The sequence below is a fragment of the Zingiber officinale genome, chromosome 11B (assembly GCF_018446385.1).
Source record: "Zingiber officinale cultivar Zhangliang chromosome 11B, Zo_v1.1, whole genome shotgun sequence".
Taxonomy (NCBI): Eukaryota; Viridiplantae; Streptophyta; class Magnoliopsida; order Zingiberales; family Zingiberaceae; genus Zingiber; species Zingiber officinale.
In genome coordinates this window covers 60,025,321-60,044,658 of record NC_056007.1, presented here as the reverse complement: position 1 = coordinate 60,044,658, position 19,338 = coordinate 60,025,321, and the positions used below count along the sequence as shown (strand labels likewise).

Below are 19,338 nucleotides of genomic sequence, written 5' to 3'. Positions count from 1 at the left end.
TAAAAAATTAAGTTTAATAAAATTAAGTTTAATTTTAAAAATAAAATTCTTAAGTTCCCGGCCCTAATTTTTGACTTTGTTTTTTAATTAAGTTAAATAAAATTAAGTTTAATTTTTAAAATAAAATTTTTATGCTTTAAAAAAACATTAAGTTTAATTTTAAAATAAATTTTTTATGTTTAAAATAAATTAAGTTTAATTTTAAAATAAAAATTTTAAGTTTCTAAAAACTAAGTTTAATTTAAAAATAAAAATTTTTAAGTTTAAAAAATTAGGTTCCATTTAAAATATTTTTTTTAAAAAAATTAAGTTTAATTTTAAGATAAATAAAAAGTTTAAGTTAAAATAAATTTTTAAGTTTAAAACATTAAGTTTAATTTTAAAATAAATTTTTAAAAAAATTAAGTTTAATTTTAAGATAAATAAAAAGTTTAAGTTAAAATAAATTTTTAGTTTAAAACATTAAGTTTAATTTTAAAATAAATTTTTAAAAAATTAACTTTAATTTTAAGATAAATAAAAAGTTTAAGGTAAAATAAATTTTTAAGTTTAAAACATTAAGTTTAATTTTAAAATAAGTTTTTAAAAAAATTAAGTTTAATTTTAAGATAAATAAAAAGTTTAAGTTAAAATAAATTTTTATGTTTAAAACATTAAGTTTAATTTTTAAATAAATTTTTTAAAAAAATTAAGTTTAATTTTAAGATAAATAAAAAGTTTAAGTTAAAATAAATTTTTAAGTTTAAAACATTAAGTTTAATTTTAAAATAAATTTTTTAAAAATCAATTTAATTTTAAGATAAATAAAAAGACTAAGTTAAAATAAATTTTTAATTTTAAAACATTAAGTTTAATTTTAAAATAATTTTTTAAAAAAATTAAGTTTAATTTTAAGATAAATAAAAATTTTAAGTTAAAATAAATTTTTAAGTTTAAAACATTAAGTTTAATTTTAAAATAAATTTTTAAAAAAATAAGTTTAATTTTATGATTAATAACAAATTTAAGTTAAAATAAATTTTTAAGTTTAAAACATTAAGTTTAATTTAAAATTATTTTTTAAAAAAATTAAGTTTAATTTTAAGATAAAAACCAAATTTAAGTTAAAATAAATTTTTATTTTTAATTTTAATTTAAGTTAATATTTTAATTTTATTTTAATTTAATTTTATTTTAATTTAATTTTATGTTAATTTAATTTAATATTTTCATTTTAAGTTAATTTAATATAATATTTTAATTTTATTTTAATCTAATTTAATATTTTAATTTTATTTTAATTTAATTTAATATTTTAATTTAATATTAATTTAATTTAATTTAATTTTAATTTTATGTTAATTTAATTTTAATTTTAAAATTTTAATATAATATTTAAATTTTATTTCGATTTAATTTTAAAATTTTAATTTTATGTTAATTTAATTTAATTTTATTTTAATTTTAAAATTTTAATTGAGTCCTTAGTCATCTCACCCGATCTACGTTTTCAATCAGGGAATTCTATAATTTTATGAGATGAATTAGGTTCAATTTTAGGGGTTGGTTTAATTTGTGTTAGATTCAGGTTTAGCTTTGGGTTCAAGAAATATGCATTCTCTGGATAAACTTCTGGGCTATGGTGAGTCACATGGACATCATTAGAGTTACCATGCCTTCGAAGTTTTCCAAATAGTCCTATCCACTAGACTTAGTACAAAATCTTGGTCTAACTAGTTATGATCCATAAAGGGTAGCTTCGGTTAGTTCCATTTTACCAAATGCACCAGGTTGAAGTCATATCTTCCTAGACATGCATATATTAAGCTTACCTGACGTACTATCATCCAAAACTTCACCAGTACCATAGTTCAAGTTAAACTTGAACCCTTTTCTGATTAGTCCTAAGTACCCTGCAGGGTAGATTGGTTTGGGTTACCCTTTCAGGTAGGTTAGTTTTGGAGGTGCCAGCTATTCTAGAGCCTCCCCTGGATTATTGACCTTTATCTTTGATTTTTATTTCTTGGTTTATGTCTATTTCTTTTATAGTTATATTTAACTTCATGATATTCTAAATTTTGATGGGTTTTAAAATTTTAGTTTTTGAATTTGTTGATTTAGATTTGTATTTAGATTTTTTATTTGAATTATCTGATTTTATATAGTATATTTTTTCTTTAGGTATGTAGTATTGGTTAAGTCCTACTTGCGTGGTTAAGTACGCTTTCAGAACCCAATTGCTTTACTTGTTGGTTTATATTGGGTTATTAATGATTTAAATATTTTATTTAAACTTGACTTATAGCCAAGTCCGGTTTTGTTGTAAATTATTTTTTGGTTATTTAAGATTAAATCTAAATTTTTAGATCTTGTTGTAAATTTTTCTAACATTTCTTTTAATTTATTAATTTCTAATTTTAGTGATAAATTCTCCTCCTCAAGTGTTAGATCTTGAGTTGGATTATTTTTTGTAATTTGTTCCTTGAGGTTTTGATTCTCCTCAAGGAGCAATTTTTTTTCATTTTCTGATTTAACTAATTTACTATTTAAATAAGAAATAATTTTAAAAAACTTTCTATTTAAATTTAGGTATACCTCTTCAGGAACTTCGGAAACGAGTAGGGACTCGTGGCTTGATTCGAGTTTGGACCCGTCTTCCGATTCATCCTCCGACTCTGTTTCACGGGCCATCAGCGCGAGGTAACTCTGGTTCTTCTGATCTTTGTCCTCCGATTGTTCCGAAGACGAGTCGTCCCACGTCGCTTTGAGAGCCTTTTTGGTCATCTTTGTTTTGTCGTTCTTCAATCTCGGGCACTCGTTCTTGTAGTGCCTCTTCTTGTTGCATCCAAAGCATGTCACATTTCTTGGTTCGGTTGGAGTGTTGATCTTCTACAGGTCCTTCTTGCTGAAGCTCTTCTTCCTCCTGGTGAACATTATCCTTACCAGGTTCACCAGGTACTCTTCGTCTTCAGACTCCTGGTTAAATTCATCTTTGGGTTCAGGATTGTTCTTCGTTCTTTACTGTTGGTGCAATATCCCTCAGGTCAAGGTTGACCTGGTTGACCAAGCTTGAGTCTTGGTTTGAGTTTCGATGTTTGACAATACAAGACTTTGATGATATGGACAAGTGCAGGTGCAGTTATTCATTTGGGGAGATTGTTTGGTGCATTTCCCCTCTGATCAGGGTATGATCAGGTTGGGTGACGAAGAGTCAAGTAAGTCAAGGTTGACCAGATACTTGACTAGGAAGTCCTAGTGAGTGAAGCTAGGCAGAAGGAAATCCTGGTGAGTGAAGCCAGGTGAAAGACCTAGTGAGTGAAGCTAGGCAGATGGAAAGTCCTAGTGAGTGAAGCTAGGCAGTGAGAAAATCCTGGTGAGTGAAGTCAGGTGAAAGTCCTAGTGAGTGAAGCTAGGTGAAAGACCTGGTGAGTGAAACCAGGCAGAAGAGAAGTCCTAGTGAGTGAAGCTAGGCAGAAGGGAAGTCTTGGTGAGTGAAGCCAGGCACGGGAAAATCCAGATGGGTCAAGGTTGACCAGACATCTGGTGAAAGTCCAAGTAGGTCAAAGGGATTGACTGGATACTTGGCACGAGGAAGAAAAGTCCAAGTGGGTCAAAGGGATTGACCGGACACTTGGTGTGTAACACTCACGAATTTCTTAAGCTAAGTATGTGAAGATTTTCTCTTAGAATAAAAGAATAAGATAGAACCAAAAATATATAAAAGGAAAGGAATTGGTCAAGGATTGAACCTTGAACCTTTTAAGCTAAGGATTATGGAATTACCACTAGACCATCATAATTTATTGTTAAAGGAGGAATGAAAACTCTAGATAAAGTTAAGAGCATGATAAAAAGAAGAAAGCAAGAAAAAGACAAATTGTCTTCTTCTCCTTCTTTTTCATTTTCGTGGATGACAAGATGAGGGAATTGGAGAGCAAAAAAAGGGGATGAATGAATACATTTCTTCATCATTATGAGAATAAAGGATGAGTTAAGAAGAAGGGAAGGCAAAGTTTCTTTTTGCTTCTTACTCTCACCTAGCATAAGAGGAAAAACTAAGAAGGGATTTCATTTTTCTTCCCTTCCCTCACCATTGCCGTGACTTAGAGCATCCTCTCTTTCTTTCCCGAAAATCCAACTAAGGTTTTCTCCCTAAGCAAACCAAACCACAAGAAGGAATCCTCAAGATCTACCTCTCACAAGCAAGAGAAGCACAAAGGAGCACTAGGAGGAAAAGCTCTCTCCTTTCTCTTCACAAAGGGTATCTTCTCTTAGGAAAAGACCAAGCAAGAGGATGTGAGTATCCCCTCACCTGTGGTACAAGTTGTTATATGAATTTTGTTTGAGTTTCGATGGACTAACAACCTTGAGTTCTTATGGGAACTTTCGGCCATGACACTTGTAAGGTTTAGGGAAACTTAAAACCAAAACCAACATGCTTAAGTTTTTCCCCATGATATGTTATGAATATGATCTTGATATTTCATGCTTGTATATGGCTTGGAGTTAGGTAATACCCAACCTTAGGGTTCGGACATGAAGAGACTTAAAACCCTAGGAAAGCTTAATTTAAAAATTTCCATGCTTATGATCTCTTCTATGATGTGATATGAATATTTCCTTGATGTTTTATACTTTTAGGTTGCTTAGAACTAGTAGGACCCTACCTTAAGGTTTCGGCCATGAATGGATTAAATACCTTAAGGAGGCTCAACCTCAAATCTAGCTTGCTTATGTTTTACCTTATGAAAAGATATGAAGATAACATAAAGCACTTGAGATTCATGTTGCTTAGGGTTAGGATTTTCACATGATGAACTTTCGGCCAACATGTAATGTAGGGCTTAGGCAAGCCTAAATTCAACCCTAGCATGTTATGTTCTTTTCTATGATATGCTATGAAATTCATAAGGTACTCACATGCTTGTAAATTCTAGAAGAAGTATCAAGTATGAAGTTTTCCTTAATATATTATGAATGTTCTCTTGATGTTTTATACTTTTAGGTTGCTTAGAACTAGTAGGACCCTACCTTAAGGTTTCGGCCATGAATGGATTAAATACCTTAAGGAGGCTCAACCTCAAATCTTGTTTGCTTATGTTTACCTTATGAAAAGATATGAAGATAACATAAAGCACTTGAGATTCATGTTGCTTAGGATTAGGATTTTCACATGATGAACTTTTGGCCAACATGAAATATAGGGCTTAGGCAAACCTAAATTCAACCTTAGCATGTTTATTTTCTCCTCTATGATATGCTATGAAATTTGTAAGGTACTCACATGCTTATATTTGGTTGAAAACCTTAGAGTCACATTGATGGCATTCGGCCACCTATGTGTATGGATTTAGGAAGCTTGAAACTTTAATCTATTATGCTAATGTGGTTGCCTATGATAAGTGCATGGAAATTGTTTAGGGTTCACATGTTTACATGCTATTTGTAACCAAGTTTTGGACCTTGTATGTTTCGGCCAATGTAGGTTTCAAAACCTAGGAAGATTAGGACCTAAATCAATTAGGCTTATGAGGTTCCTTATGATAAATGTTATAGAAATTAAATTGGGTTCATATGCTTGTATGATTTCATGTAACCTAAATGAGCCTATGCATGTTTCGGCCACCCTTAGTGGTTTGAGGATTTAAACTAAATTATGACTCATTATGTACTTTCCTTTGCCATGATATGAATTAGGAAAAAGTTAACTCGTGATCCATGCATGATTATGTTTCTTTTTTTTCCTTCCTTCCATGATATATTGTATTGCTCGTTTAAAGTATGCTTATGAACCATGCATGAGAGTGATACCTATAATGGCTATGTGCCCAAATATGATGGCTATGTGCCCAAGACAAGTATGATGGCTATGTGCCCAAGTATGCATGGCTATGTGCCCCTTTATGCATACCTTATGAATGACATGAAGGATATGAACATGATATGCTATGAATGACATGAACATGATATGCTATGAATGACATGAACATGATATGCTATGAATGACATGAATATGATATGTTAAGAATGACACGGATATGTTATGAAATGATAAAGATATGATATGACATGTATTTTACTTTGAATGGCTTGTACCAAAAGGGTGGGCTCCTTATGCGCCCCTAGGTCGAATTACGGGCCTAGTAAAGGGTGGGCTCCTTACGTGCCCCTAGGCCGAGCTACGGGCCTAGTTTCCTAGTAGGTTCAAGACTAGCTACCTTGAGTCTACTTAGGATGCGCGCATTATGTAAGTATGTGGTACTAAGCCGGACCCTTTTCATGTTGAGATTATTTTCAAGTACTATATGATATTGTTTTAAAACATCTCACCCATGACATAAATCATGTTTTGAAAGGCATACTGCACATGACATTACCCATGTTTTAAAGGACATCTTGCATCCATGCTTACGATATAATGTGAAATAATGCTTTCAGTTATGCTATGATGTGATATATGCCATGATATGATGAGTTCTTATGCTATGCTACAATCGATACCATGATATGATGATTACTTATGCTATGATATGACTTAATTATGCTATGATATGATGTTACTTATACCATGATAAGATTTAAGCCATAATATGTTGTCTACTTTATGTTACGATATTATTGAAATTTATGACATAATATGATATGTTTTTAATTATATGATGATATGAGCGTCATTTATTCTATGATGTATGATATGATGATTTTACATGATATGTTGGTTTTTGTGAGTATGAAAGGATCTCACTAAGCCTTTAGTGCTTCCAGATACTTTTCCTTGTACCACAGATAAAGGTAAAGGATGGATAAACTAGAGGAGCAGCAGGAAGGGGCAAGAGATGTGTGATGGTGACTTGGCTAAAGAAATAAAAATGACCTGCTTAAAAGAACTTATGAATAATATGTTATGTTATGTTGATGTCTTTAATGATTCCCTATACATGTGTTAGAAATGATTAATATGACTATTAAGTTGAACCATGCTATTTCATGTTCCTATGCTCAGTATGATTTTAGAAAAAAAAATATATATGCTTCCGCTGTATGTATGTTATGTCTGCTAAGTCTATGTGTAAGAAAGTAACCCCGCCCCTCCCTTAGCAGGAGGAGGGGGCGGACGTTACAGGTTGGTATCAGAGCCAGGTTAGCCATCTCACTACACACATCAAGCCTCCATCCTATCGCTCCAAGTAAGAATTTTCCATGCTTACTTTATTTTATGCCTGATATGTTTATTTAAGTATACATGCTTATCTTATTGTTATGATTTTAGTCTAAGGATATATGATGGTAGGATAGGATCGACGATAACATATGCTAGGTCGTGTTAAGAATGATAACTACCTTATGTTATTCTAGTTGGGTACTATAAACGACTTATGCTAGCATTGTTGTTATTTATGAAGATAATCATGGCTACTAGAAGACGTGGTGGCAGAACCGATGAGACAGTAACTCCACCAGACCTGACTCAGGTAATCACAGACCTCTAGCGTCAGATCACCGAACAACAACAATTGATCACTACTCTGATGGGTCAGCAAGGAAATCCGGTCACCCCACCAGCAAATCAAAACACTATGCCCGTCATACCTGCAGCTGCCCCGGTGCCACCAATAGCCCCTGTTCCAGTAGTCCGACAGGAGACTTATTTGATACAGTGGCTGAGACTAAAACCGGAGAATTTTACGGGTACATGTGAGCCATGGGACGCCCAGGCCTGGTTCAAGACGGTGGAAAATATCGTAGAGCTGCTGGATTGGCCCATACCGGAAAAGATCAAGTGCGTGTCTTTCTGCTTTTCTGGAGACGCAAGGATGTGGTGGGAAAGAGTTAAGGCCAAGAGACAAGTCAATATGATGAACTGGGCAGATTTCGAAGCAGAGTTTCTGGAGGAATATTTTCATATGCGAGTGACAAATCGGCATTATGACGAGTTCACCGAATTTCGGCAAGGCAATTTATCAGTTAGTGATGCTGTGAAGCGCTTCAACCGCCACGCACGCCTATGTCCAGAGTTGGTCAGCACGGAAAGAGAACGGGTCAGATTAATGTTGAAAATGCTCTGACCTGAAATAGCTTTGAATGTGGCCGGCGGAGTTAATAGACCGCAAACCACGGAAGAGCTAGTCAACAGTGCTTTGATCACCGAACATTATCAAAAGGCGATGAATGAAGGAAAGAGTCCGGCCCAGACAGAAGGACAGAAATCGCAGAGTACCAAGACGAACTGGAAAGGAAATTCCTCTGGAAAAAGAAAACAATGGAACAACAGTAAAAGTGGTCCAGCAAATAAGCAGCCGAGGTACCCTCTGTGTGCCACTTGTGGAAAACAGCATTCCGGAGTATGCCACCAGGGTACGAGGAAGTGCTACAATTGTGGACAGGAAGGACATATGGTCAGAGACTGCCCTACTCGGTTCCAGGTACCATCTCAGCAGCATGACCAGAATAGGAGTACCCCCGCACAGCTACATCAGATGCAAGCGGCTCTAGAAGGGACTCTGATTAGCCAAGGGAGATTAGAAGCCCCACCAGTGACGACGAATGCCAGGGTTTTCTCTCTCACCAAGGAGGACGTGGCGAGTGCTTCTACAGTGGTCACAGGTCAGCTATCTATCTTCGGTCAGTATGCTACTGTATTATTTGATACTGGAGCAACCCACTCGTTTGTCTCCACACCCTTGACGAAAAAGTTAGAAGTACCACTACAAGTCATAGATGGCAAATTCTTAACAACCTTGCCTTCGAGAGAAGTAATGCCTTCCGATCAGATGCTGCGAGCCGTGCATATCCGAATAACAGACAGAGAACTCTACTGCGATCTGATAATACTCGACATGCAGGATTTTGATATTATACTAGGCATGGATTTCCTGAGCAAGTACGACGCTTCAATCGAGTGCCGTAAAAGAAAAGTAGTCTTCCAACCAGAAGCCGAATTGCAGTTCGAGTTTATTAGGGAACAACGGGAAAAGATGTGTTATGGGATTGGAATCATTTCAGAAAGGCTCTCTACTCTGATGATAGCTCCAACGCTATTTGACGACATATTAGAGAAGCAAGGTCGCGACCCGAGCACCCAAAGGATCAAGCAAGAGGTGCTAGAAGGAAAGGATAACGGATTTCGTATCGCTGATAATGGAGTACTCTATCTCCGAGATTGGTTATGTATACCCGATGACCCAGAGTTGCGGAAAAATATATTTGCGGAATCTTATGCAACCCGTTATGCGATGCATCCAGGATCCACCAAAATGTACCAAGATTTGAAGAAGAAATTCTGGTGGTTCGGCATGAAACGAGATGTGGCTCAGTATGTCAGTTCTTGCCTGACTTGTTAGAAGGTCAAAGCAGAACATCAGAGACCTGGAGGGTTACTATAGCCAATTCAGATTCCCGAATGGAAATGGGAAGACATTTCTATGGATTTCATCTCGGGACTACCCAAGACAACAAATGGGTATGATGCTATATGGGTAATCGTGGATAGATTGACGAAGTCCGCACATTTTTTTTGCAATCAAGATGACATATTCAACAAAGCAATTAGCCCAATTATATGTTAAGGAAGTTATCAGATTACATGGAATTCCTAAGACCATTATTTCTGACAGAGATGGTCGCTTTATCTCACATTTTTGGGAATGTGTTCAGAAGACTTTTGGCACAAGGCTATTGTTCAGTACTGCCTTCCACCCTCAGACTGACGGACAAACAGAAAGGGTGAACCAAGTGCTAGAGGACATGTTACGAGCTTGCGCTTTAGACTTCAAAGGAAGTTGGTGCCGATATTTATGTTTGGCGGAATTCGCTTATAATAATAGCTACCAAACTACCATTGGAATGGCGCCTTACGAAGCTCTGTATGGGAGGAAATGTAGATCACCTATATGCTGGTACGAAGGTGGAGAAAAGAAGGAAATGGGGCTCCGAACGGATTTCATCGATGACACCACCCGAGCAATACAGAATATTCGTCAGAGAATAGAAACTGCTCAGAGCCGACAGAAGAGCTATGCCGACAAACGGCGTAGGCCGTTAGAATTCAGTATCGGAGACTCGGTATTTCTCAAGGTAGCTCCGATGAAAGGAATAATGAGATTTGGGAAGAAGGGCAAGCTAAGTCCACGATATGTGGGACCATATCGGATACTGAAAAGAGTGGGTCAAGTGGCATACGAACTAGAGCTGCCCCAGGAGATTGCAGCTATTCACAACATATTTCACGTCTCAATGCTCAAGAAGTGTATTTCCAGTACAGATCAAGTGATTGAGCCACAGACAGTCACTACAACAAAAACCTTCATAGACATCGGTTTTCCACCGATGTCTATTTCATTTTCGACCGATGTCTATGAAGTCGATGTTAAAAGTCTGCCATTTTAGACATCGGGTTATAACCGGTGTAGTATCACTTAACGACACCGGTCTTCGAATCGGTTATTAACCGGTGTAGTATCACTTAACGACACCGTTTCATCAGCGGTGTAAAACCGATGTAATATTGTATGTTAATAACACCAGTTTTGGCAGCGGTGAATGACCGATGTAATATTAGTTAATAACACCGGTTTTGCAGCGGTAGAAAACCGATGTAATATGTATATTTTTTAACAGCACAAATTTGATTTCCGAAACAATGAAAAACCGACAATAACAAAAAAAAAACACAAATATTCACAAATTATACAAATATTCTTCATTCAATAATATCCATAAAATACACAAATATTCACAAATTCTATAAATAATCTTCTTACAACAATATCCATAAAATACCCAAACATTCTTTTTACATCAAAAGCTAGCTAATAGATATCAAAATCAAGGTAGAACATTCTTTTAACACATCAAGGTAGAACCGCACTTCAAATGTAATCTAGCATGCATTCAACCCACTCGAACCGCACTTCATAAATTTAACTCTGGAGTACTTGAGATTTGTAAACTGTAAAAACACATAAATCCACCATATGTCAAATAACTAAAACAAATGTGTACATGTATCAAATAAAATAGAATACTGAGTTTTTAAAGGCTGCTGTGGAAGATAACGAATATAACATAGAATCTATAATTTTCATATATGACACTTAGTATATGCTGCTTAGAATATAACATAGATAATTTTCTCCTTCTAATTCAAGTGTACAGATCGATAAGAACCGACAGCATCATACAACAACTTACTAGGCATGATAATGGTTGAACAAAGAAATATGACTACACAACAAATCCAGTGAAGCATAGAAGAACAAAGCTACCTCTGATGAAGAGATATACTATTTATTGTACTACCTCTGATGCCATCTTGGTATCTTGAATATCCTGCACTAAGCCCCCTATTTTCTGTGATTTCTGCTACCAACCACATCAGCAAGGAATGCGGCAAGAAGGCAGCTGCCTCCTTAGTTCAGCACCCAAAACAGCAAGTTAGAGCTTCCTTTTGGGTCCATTCAATCCTCTAGTAAGTAGAAACTATTTTCCCTTTGGTTTATGATGGATTTGGAGTGTCTTGACCTAAGATATAATCCTCTTGTAGCCCTCTATATTAAAGGCCAGCATACATGGAAAATTCAGCATGTTCTTCTGAAGTCATAACAGGGTAGGTAAACTTTACTTGTAGTTTTTATTCATTTGCTTCATGTAGGAGTAGATTCTAGTAAATTCCCACACATTTAATGTTTAATGATCGGCTAGGGATAAGATTAGGGATCAACATGATCATTTCCTCACTATGATTTAGTGTGTTTCTTTTTTGCGATTTCTATATAAATTCCATAAAATCATGGTTTAGTAAGTAATGAAGTCCTGTTGGGAGAAATTTTTCTTGCTAGTGAATTGATACAACGGTTACCGTTGAGCTGGGTGATTTTCATCTTTTTTTATTTAAGGCTGAATTTGGATTCAAAAAGGGTTAATCAGATAGATTGATGTAACAAGTGCTAGATTTCATATACCATTACTTGTTAGACTCTATATAATATTGATAACATTTTTATACCATGATCTTGGTTGTTATCACATTGACAAACTGATTATTCTTGTAATACAAATTTTATGAAATTCAATTGCATAAAATTATTTAAATGAATATGTAATCAATGTCATATTATTGATAACTTGATGAATGGAGAACAAAATAAAAGTTGAAAATTAAATACAAGAAAATTTTCCCTATAGCCATGTGGTAGAGGTCGAGCTTGTAGCCTAAATAATGTAGTTAGGGCTCTCTATCTGATAATGTAGTTAGAGGTCCTCTATTGTCTTTAAAGACTCGCCTCAAAAAAATATATGGGAAAATGACTTTCCAAAACCTTCATTATAGATAAACAAATACCTTCATAATCCCATATATTGAGGAAGCCATCCTCAGCAGCTCTTCTAAAAATTGATGCTTTGTCAAGAAACCACTGGAATAAAGTCAAAAGGACAATAAGTTATAGCAACAGTTAACAGAAGTATTCCAATGCTAATAATATAGTAATATAGCAAGCCTGAACATAGAGAACAACAGCCTTGTGACCATCAAGTTTGTGTACTGGTGCACCAACACCACCAGAAGTTAGGTTACGTTGATCAAACATATGCACAGACTTATCAACAAACCTGAGAAAAAATATGATCATAGATAAAGAAATGCTAAGGCTGCATATAATCACTGACTCACAAACTCAAGACATCATGTTTATAGGAGAAAGTAACAAAATACTGCCTAAGAACCAGCAGAGGTTATAGAATGGGAACAAATAAACATCAAGAATATACGTAGTCAAAATAAGATTTTGATTATGGGGGTTCCAGTCCACAAAATGAAGGTCGGTAGTATGAGCTTTCTCGACCTTGCATCAAAGAGTATGTTATTAGAAAAAAAAAAGTAAAATAGAATAAGATGAAACTACAAAAGTGTCCATATATTATGACGTATAGACATAAATACTTCATTAAGATTTGTTTGTATCAACCTATGCAAATTCTTAAAGAGACAAGTAAGGACCTCTAGAAAGCACAAAAGGCTCAGTAGGACACAGCTAGTGCAAATTCCACATTCAGTTAATGTTCTGTCAATATCTGAAATATGTAACCTTTTTATTAAGATGAACATCCATATGTATCCATGAAATAATTGTCTTTTGACTATTGACTAACCAAATCTGGACAGGATCCATTAGCTCCCAACATAGGATGACTATTTGGTTGCAAGTCAACATCCTAGATAAGAATCTTAAAAAAAAAATATTAGTTGCATTGCAACTTACCTTCTTCATAGCAACTCCGAACACAGAAATGCAAGAAAGCATTCCGTCCAAGACATTAATTTTCAATAGGCAAACAACAAATGATGCTGAAACAAGAGCAGGTTTCTCAATGGTTGGTTCTTTCCTAACAGCCTCTGATTCATTTTCAAGTTCCTCAACATCATCATCATCACCCATGTCAAGACCATCATCCTCACTTTCACTTTCCTAAACACAGGAAAAAAGAGAGTACTTGTTATAAATAAAATAAACTTAAATATCTGATATAAAGAAACATGTAAGAAAAGAACTGACTCTCACATGTGAGAGTAAAGCAAATAGTAGATAAGCATAATCACTAGCAAGCAACAAAATTAGCTAATAGGAAGAGAAGATTTTTATTTAAACAGATAAACTCAGAAACTCAAAAAATTTTCTACTTATATTGACATAATAAATTTTCAAAAGAACAAAATGAAATAGGAAGAGAAGACTTTTATTTAAACAGATAACCTCATAAACTCAAAAAGATTCTACTTATATTGACATAATAAATTTTCAAAAGAACAAAATAAAAGATTCTTCCTTCATTCTTAAACCTCATAAATCTAAGCAACATGGAGGAGAAAGGTTTCCATCCCGGGCAAGGCAGCCGCAATCTTTCGAAAGAGAGCCTGAAAAGATTGAGAAAGCAATTAGTAACCGCAGTCCTTGAAAAATCAGAAATATTTAGATAAATAAATAAGAAGCCATTGGATTTGATGGAAAAATTGATCCACAAACTTATTCTCAGCCATGAGAATAAAATATTGAAGCCCGAGTTAATAATAGTGTATATGTTAAGTCCATATAAATCCTATTCATTAGCTAACTTCCCTTGCTAGCCTTGTGAGACTAAATTAGCATGCCTTTGTTAAGCATTTTGTCAGGAATTGAACATAATTAGGCACGTAAAGATGACATATGTTTGCTTTCAGTGCATCTGTCTAACAAGTATAACATCATTAGTTTAATGATCTTTGGGCCAAGTCATTGGTGCACCTAAAGGAGATGTTGGCAGTACAAGTATTTGTCTGTTTCAGCTGTGATAAGGCATATATGCATTGGTAATTTGAAAAGCATAAACATGAAGTGATTTTGAAGCATAATAGGTTCTTGTCATGGTATGATAGCTACCTTTATATTGAAGCCAGCTTTTGCGCTTGTTTTGATAAACATGACACCGAGCTCTTGCGCTTTACCTTCTCCTTCTTCTATGGAGACTTGCCTATTAATAACAATAAAAAGAACAATGCAATGAGTCAGTTCCCATCCTCAAGGACAGACTTGGAAAAAGAAGCTGGCATGAGATGATAAGAAACATTTATAGTGACTGATGGTATTTTTGATGACTTGTTGGTGACCACTTTGCAACATTAGTGTTGAATTCAAGCAGAGCTTATTCACTTGAGAGGGCAACACACTTGTAATATATAGGTATAATGGACAACCGACATTCATCCATGTGGGATTAATGAGTAAAACTCATTTCATCCTAAAATGACTAGTCACTCTATGAGGGATACACTTTCAATATAGAAGGTCATAGTGATCTATAAACTCAAGTAATAGAACATAATTACATGCTACTCAAGCAATTGACCAATTAAATGAATAAGATAAAAATTTGTCAATTGAAAATGAAAAAAAAATCATCAAGTTCTTTTTTAACCATTGGTGGGCTTACATTCTCTATATGAACTTCACCAACTTTCACAATCTCAATCCTCTACATATGCAAGAACTGAACAAGGAAGGAGAAACATGAGGTAACAATATTTGAATACTAGTAAGACCTTTCAGATTTAATTAAACATGCAACTTAGAGTTCCTGGTAATTGCTACAAGATGAATGGAATGATCGCATCACTTGGGCCTGCAAGTTCGAATCGAAAACTCAGAATTCAATCACATGGATATCCAGGATGCATCCATAAAGGAAACTGTAAGAGTAAGAAAACTATAACATCGAGTAAAACCAATTTGAAACTGATTTATCACGATCAACCTCCTAAATTACACTCAAAACATACTAACATAAAGAGTTGCACATTGTGCTTTTACCCAACCTGCTTCTAAGAAACCATGTTTTTATTGGTAACGGAAGCAAAGAAGCATGAAAGGTAAAATGCAACTTAAGAAGGTTATACAAATAAGAACCTGGTGAATGTAATCCACCTTGCAGCAGCACACTAATACTAGAGAAAGGGAAAAACCTCGATTAACTTTCACAAGGATTTCTGGCTTGCAAATTGTTAGTCAAGCTATTCTGTAGCAGCTAGGCCTTCTTTTTCTACTTTCATTTCGTGCAAACCAAATCCAACTACCATGCTAGTTCATCATTCTAGGTATCTACCATATAACTGGTTTATGTCGCAGAGATTGTGGAACAAACCGTCAAGAAAGCTCCTCTTCCAGATTATCCTGAGGGCATCTGATCATCTCTAGTATGTTCACAACTTCAACCATATCTGGCCTGGTAGATGGCACCTGAGAGGTGAAGTTCAATATAGTGATCTATATTTAGAGGAATAAAAAAAACATGAACTGTGTTATGTCTAAGAACAAATCGTGCAAGTAGACCGTCGAAACACATTCAAGGAGATTTCCACTTAATATGATTTCTTCTGAGAATTGCTTGGTATGGTATTTCTCAATATTGAGCAGAACATCATGTGCCCAAATGAGTATGACACCTGTGCACAGCATGCATGACCTACACAAAGCATGTGATGAGTTGTAACTTCGGTACTACGATTTTTTTTTTACCCCAATTGCATACTAAAGTTCAAACAACACATTAACGCACGTGCAATGAATCTTGGAGAACAAGAACTTGTAGAGAGGAGTTGTCTTCTCGAGTAGAGTTTTTGGAATCTAGGGAGTGTTTTAGATGACGTTTTGTTTCTATTGTTCCAAGTGTAGACGTCTCTCAGAAGCATACCGTCAAACACCTTCTCCGCGTCGGCGATGCTGCCGCACTTGAAGTAGAGATTGATGAGCGAGTTGGTGGCGGCGACGTCCATGGGTAGATTCTTCTTGAAGACGAGAGCTTGGATCTGCCTTCCCTGGTCCAGCGCGCTGAGATTGGCGGAGAGCGAGAGCGCATTGGAGAGGGTGAACTCGTCGGGGTCGAGGGCGGAGGTCTGGAACCATTTGAAGAGGCGAAGAGCTTCCAGCGGGCGACCGTCGAGGGCGAGGCCGAAGATGATGGCGCTGAGGCAGCGAGGATCGCGGTGGGTGGCGTCGGAGACTGGGCATGCTTTGGCCGATTGAGCGGCTCGGGAAAGGGAAGTGACGGCGGCTCGGGAAAGGGAAGTGCCAGCCTTGGGCTTCGCTTTTCTGGTCTCCTCCGTGACGAGATGTCGAGATCCTCGAAAAAAAAAAGATCGAAAACTTAGAATTTGACGAAGAGGGAGAGAGGAAAGAGGGCAGCGGTGAGGTTCCTGTAAACGTAGAATTTAGAAATAAAAGGTACGATTTTATCGTCTTGATCAGTGGAACTTAGTATCACCTTTCCCTCTAGTCGTCTTCATCTTGCCTCCCTCCGCCGCTACTATTCTGAAACCCTAGAAAACAAGACTAACTCGTCACCTCTCCTTTCTCGTTCCTCTTCTTACCCAAAGGGAGGAGGTGGAGGAGATGCGTCGTGAGTCAATCCTGATCAGGAGAGGAAGAGGCGTCAATCTAAGAAGGGAAAGAGGAAGATGAAGCTGAGAGAGATGGTTGGACTGCCTGCGGCGAGGAGGAAAGTGGTAGTGGCGTCGTGACGGTATGCGGTGAACAGCGCGATATAGGTTTAAGTTTAGAGGGAAGAGTGAAGTGTTGCAAATTTCGGCTAAGTATTGTTAGGAAAAATATATTATTTTATTTTATCATAGACACCGGGTTTTAAAAATCGCTATTAAAATCGATGTCTATTAATGAAAAAAAGGCGCTCATAGACATCGGCTTAAAAAACCGATGTCTATGAGCGAAAATTTGGGCTTATAGACACCGGTTTTTAGAAAAATCGGTATAAAATACTCAAAGACATCGATTTTTGCTTAAAACTGTTGTTGTTCCACTGATGTCTATGCGGGTTTTTCTTGTAATGAGTACAAGTTCAAGAGGACCTAAGTTATGAAAGTAAACCCATCCAAATACTGGATAGAGGAGTCAAAAAGTTAAGGAACAAAGAAGTACCTTTGGTAAAAGTCCTATGGCAAAACCAACGGTTTGAAGAGGCAACATGGGAACGTGAGGACGATATGAAACAAAAGTACCCGGAGCTATTTTAAAGTTCGAGGATGAACTTTCTATGAGGTATGAAGTACTGTAACACCCACGAATTTCTTAAGTTAAGTATGTGAAGATTTTCTCTTAGAATAAAAGAATAAGATAGAACCAAAAATATATAAAAGGAAAGGAATTGGTCAAGGATTGAACCTTGAACCTTTTAAGCTAAGGATTATGGAATTATCACTAGACCATCATAATTTATTGTTAAAGGAGGAATGGAAACTCTAGATAAAGTTAAGAGCATGATAAAAAGAAGAAAGCAAGAAAAAGACAAATTGTCTTCTTCTCCTTCTTTTTCATTTTCGTGGATGACAAGATGAGGGAATTGGAGAGTAAAAAAAGGGGATGAATGAAGACATTTCGTCATCATTAAGAGAATAAAGGATGAGTTAAGAAGAAGGGAAGGCAAAGTTTCTTTTTGCTTCTTACTCTCACCTAGCATAAGAGGAAAAACTAAGAAGGGATTTCATTTTTCTTCCCTTCCCTCACCATTGTCGTGACTTAGAGCATCCTCTCTTTCTTTCCCAAAAATCCAACAAAGGTTTTCTCCCTAAGAAAACCAAACCACAAGAAGGAATCCTCAAGATCTACCTCTCACAAGCAAGAGAAGCACAAAGGAGCACTAGGAGGAAAAGCTCTCTCCTTTCTCTTCACAAAGGGTATCTTCTCTTAGGAAAAGACCAAGCAAGAGGATGTGAGTATCCCCTCACCTGTGGTACAAGTTGTTATATGATTTTTGTTTGAGTTTAGATGGACTAACAACCTTGAGTTCTTATGGGAACTTTCGGCCATGACACTTGTAATGTTTAGGGAAACTTAAATCCAAAACCAACATGCTTAAGTTTTTCCCCATGATATGTTATGAATATGATCTTGATATTGCATGCTTGTATGTGGCTTGGAGTTAGGTAATACCCTACCTTAGGGTTCGGACATGAAGAGACATAAAACCCTAGGAAAGCTTAATTTAAAAATTTTCATGCTTATGATCTCTTCTATGATGTGATATGAATATTTCCTTGATGTTTTATACTTTTAGGTTGCATAGAACAAGTAGGACCCTACCTTAAGGTTTCGGCCATGAATGGATTAAATACGTTAAGGAGGCTCAACCTTAAATCTAGCTTGCTTATGTTTTACCTTATGAAAAGATATGAAGATAACATAAAGCACTTGAGATTCATGTTGCTTAGGGTTAGGATTTTCACATGATGAACTTTCGGCCAACATGAAATGTAGGGCTTAGGCAAGCCTAAATTCAACCCTAGCATGTTATGTTCTTTTCTATGAAATGCTATGAAATTCATAAGGTACTCACATGCTTGTAAATTCTAGAAGAAGTATCAAGTATGAAGTTTTCCTTAATATATTATGAATGTTCTCTTGATGTTTTATACTTTTAGGTTGCTTAGAACTAGTAGGACCCTACCTTAAGGTTTCGGCCATGAATGGATTAAATACCTTAAGGAGGCTCAACCTCAAATCTAGCTTGTTTATGTTTTACCTTATGAAAAGATATGAAGATAACATAAAGCACTTGAGATTCATGTTGCTTAGGATTAGGATTTTCACATGATGAACTTTCGGCCAACATGAAATATAGGGCTTAGGCAAACCAAAATTCAACCTTAGCATGTTTATGTTCTCCTCTATGATATGCTATGAAATTTGTAAGGTACTCACATGCTTATATTTGGTTGAAAACCTTAGAGTCACATTGATGGCATTCGTCCACCTATGTGTATGGATTTAGGAAGCTTGAAACTTTAATCTATTATGCTCATGTGGTTGCCTATGATAA

The 19,338-nt window shown here is 35.6% G+C and overlaps 1 protein-coding gene and 2 long non-coding RNA genes across 3 annotated transcripts; all 3 read right to left on the bottom strand.

Annotated features, from left to right (window-relative positions):
* Nucleotides 1-12,483: 12,483 nt before the first annotated feature.
* On the bottom strand, nt 12,484-13,191 carry LOC122033340. The gene is made up of 3 exons (XR_006126503.1): nt 13,129-13,191; nt 12,977-13,050; nt 12,484-12,588 (listed from the first exon to the last, which is right to left on the bottom strand). It is a non-coding gene; the product is annotated as an uncharacterized LOC122033340 (long non-coding RNA).
* A 100-nt stretch (nt 13,192-13,291) lies between these two features.
* Nucleotides 13,292-15,658, bottom strand: LOC122033339. Its single transcript, XR_006126502.1, has 4 exons — nt 15,473-15,658; nt 14,394-14,484; nt 13,817-13,891; nt 13,292-13,445 (listed from the first exon to the last, which is right to left on the bottom strand). It is a non-coding gene; the product is annotated as an uncharacterized LOC122033339 (long non-coding RNA).
* Nucleotides 15,659-15,868: 210 nt separating this feature from the next.
* LOC122033949 (pentatricopeptide repeat-containing protein At2g33680-like) lies at nt 15,869-16,831 on the bottom strand. The gene is made up of 3 exons (XM_042593093.1): nt 16,771-16,831; nt 16,066-16,629; nt 15,869-15,972 (listed from the first exon to the last, which is right to left on the bottom strand). Exons 1-3 carry the CDS (start codon nt 16,790-16,792, stop codon nt 15,869-15,871), a joined length of 690 nt encoding a protein of 229 aa, XP_042449027.1. The 5' UTR covers nt 16,793-16,831.
* Nucleotides 16,832-19,338: the final 2,507 nt, after the last annotated feature.

What these genes read in the sequence shown, in the direction of transcription:
- LOC122033949 (XM_042593093.1), bottom strand. Translation starts at nt 16,792, where the DNA reads ATGAAGACGACTAGAGGGAAAG. An exon ending in GAAGACGACTAGAGGGAAAG is followed by an intron (nt 16,630 to 16,770) that starts GTGATACTAAGT and finishes TTTTTTTTCGAG; the next exon opens with GATCTCGACATCTCGTCACG. An exon ending in TTCTCCAAGATTCATTGCAC is followed by an intron (nt 15,973 to 16,065) that starts GTGCGTTAATGT and finishes TGCTTTGTGTAG; the next exon opens with GTCATGCATGCTGTGCACAG.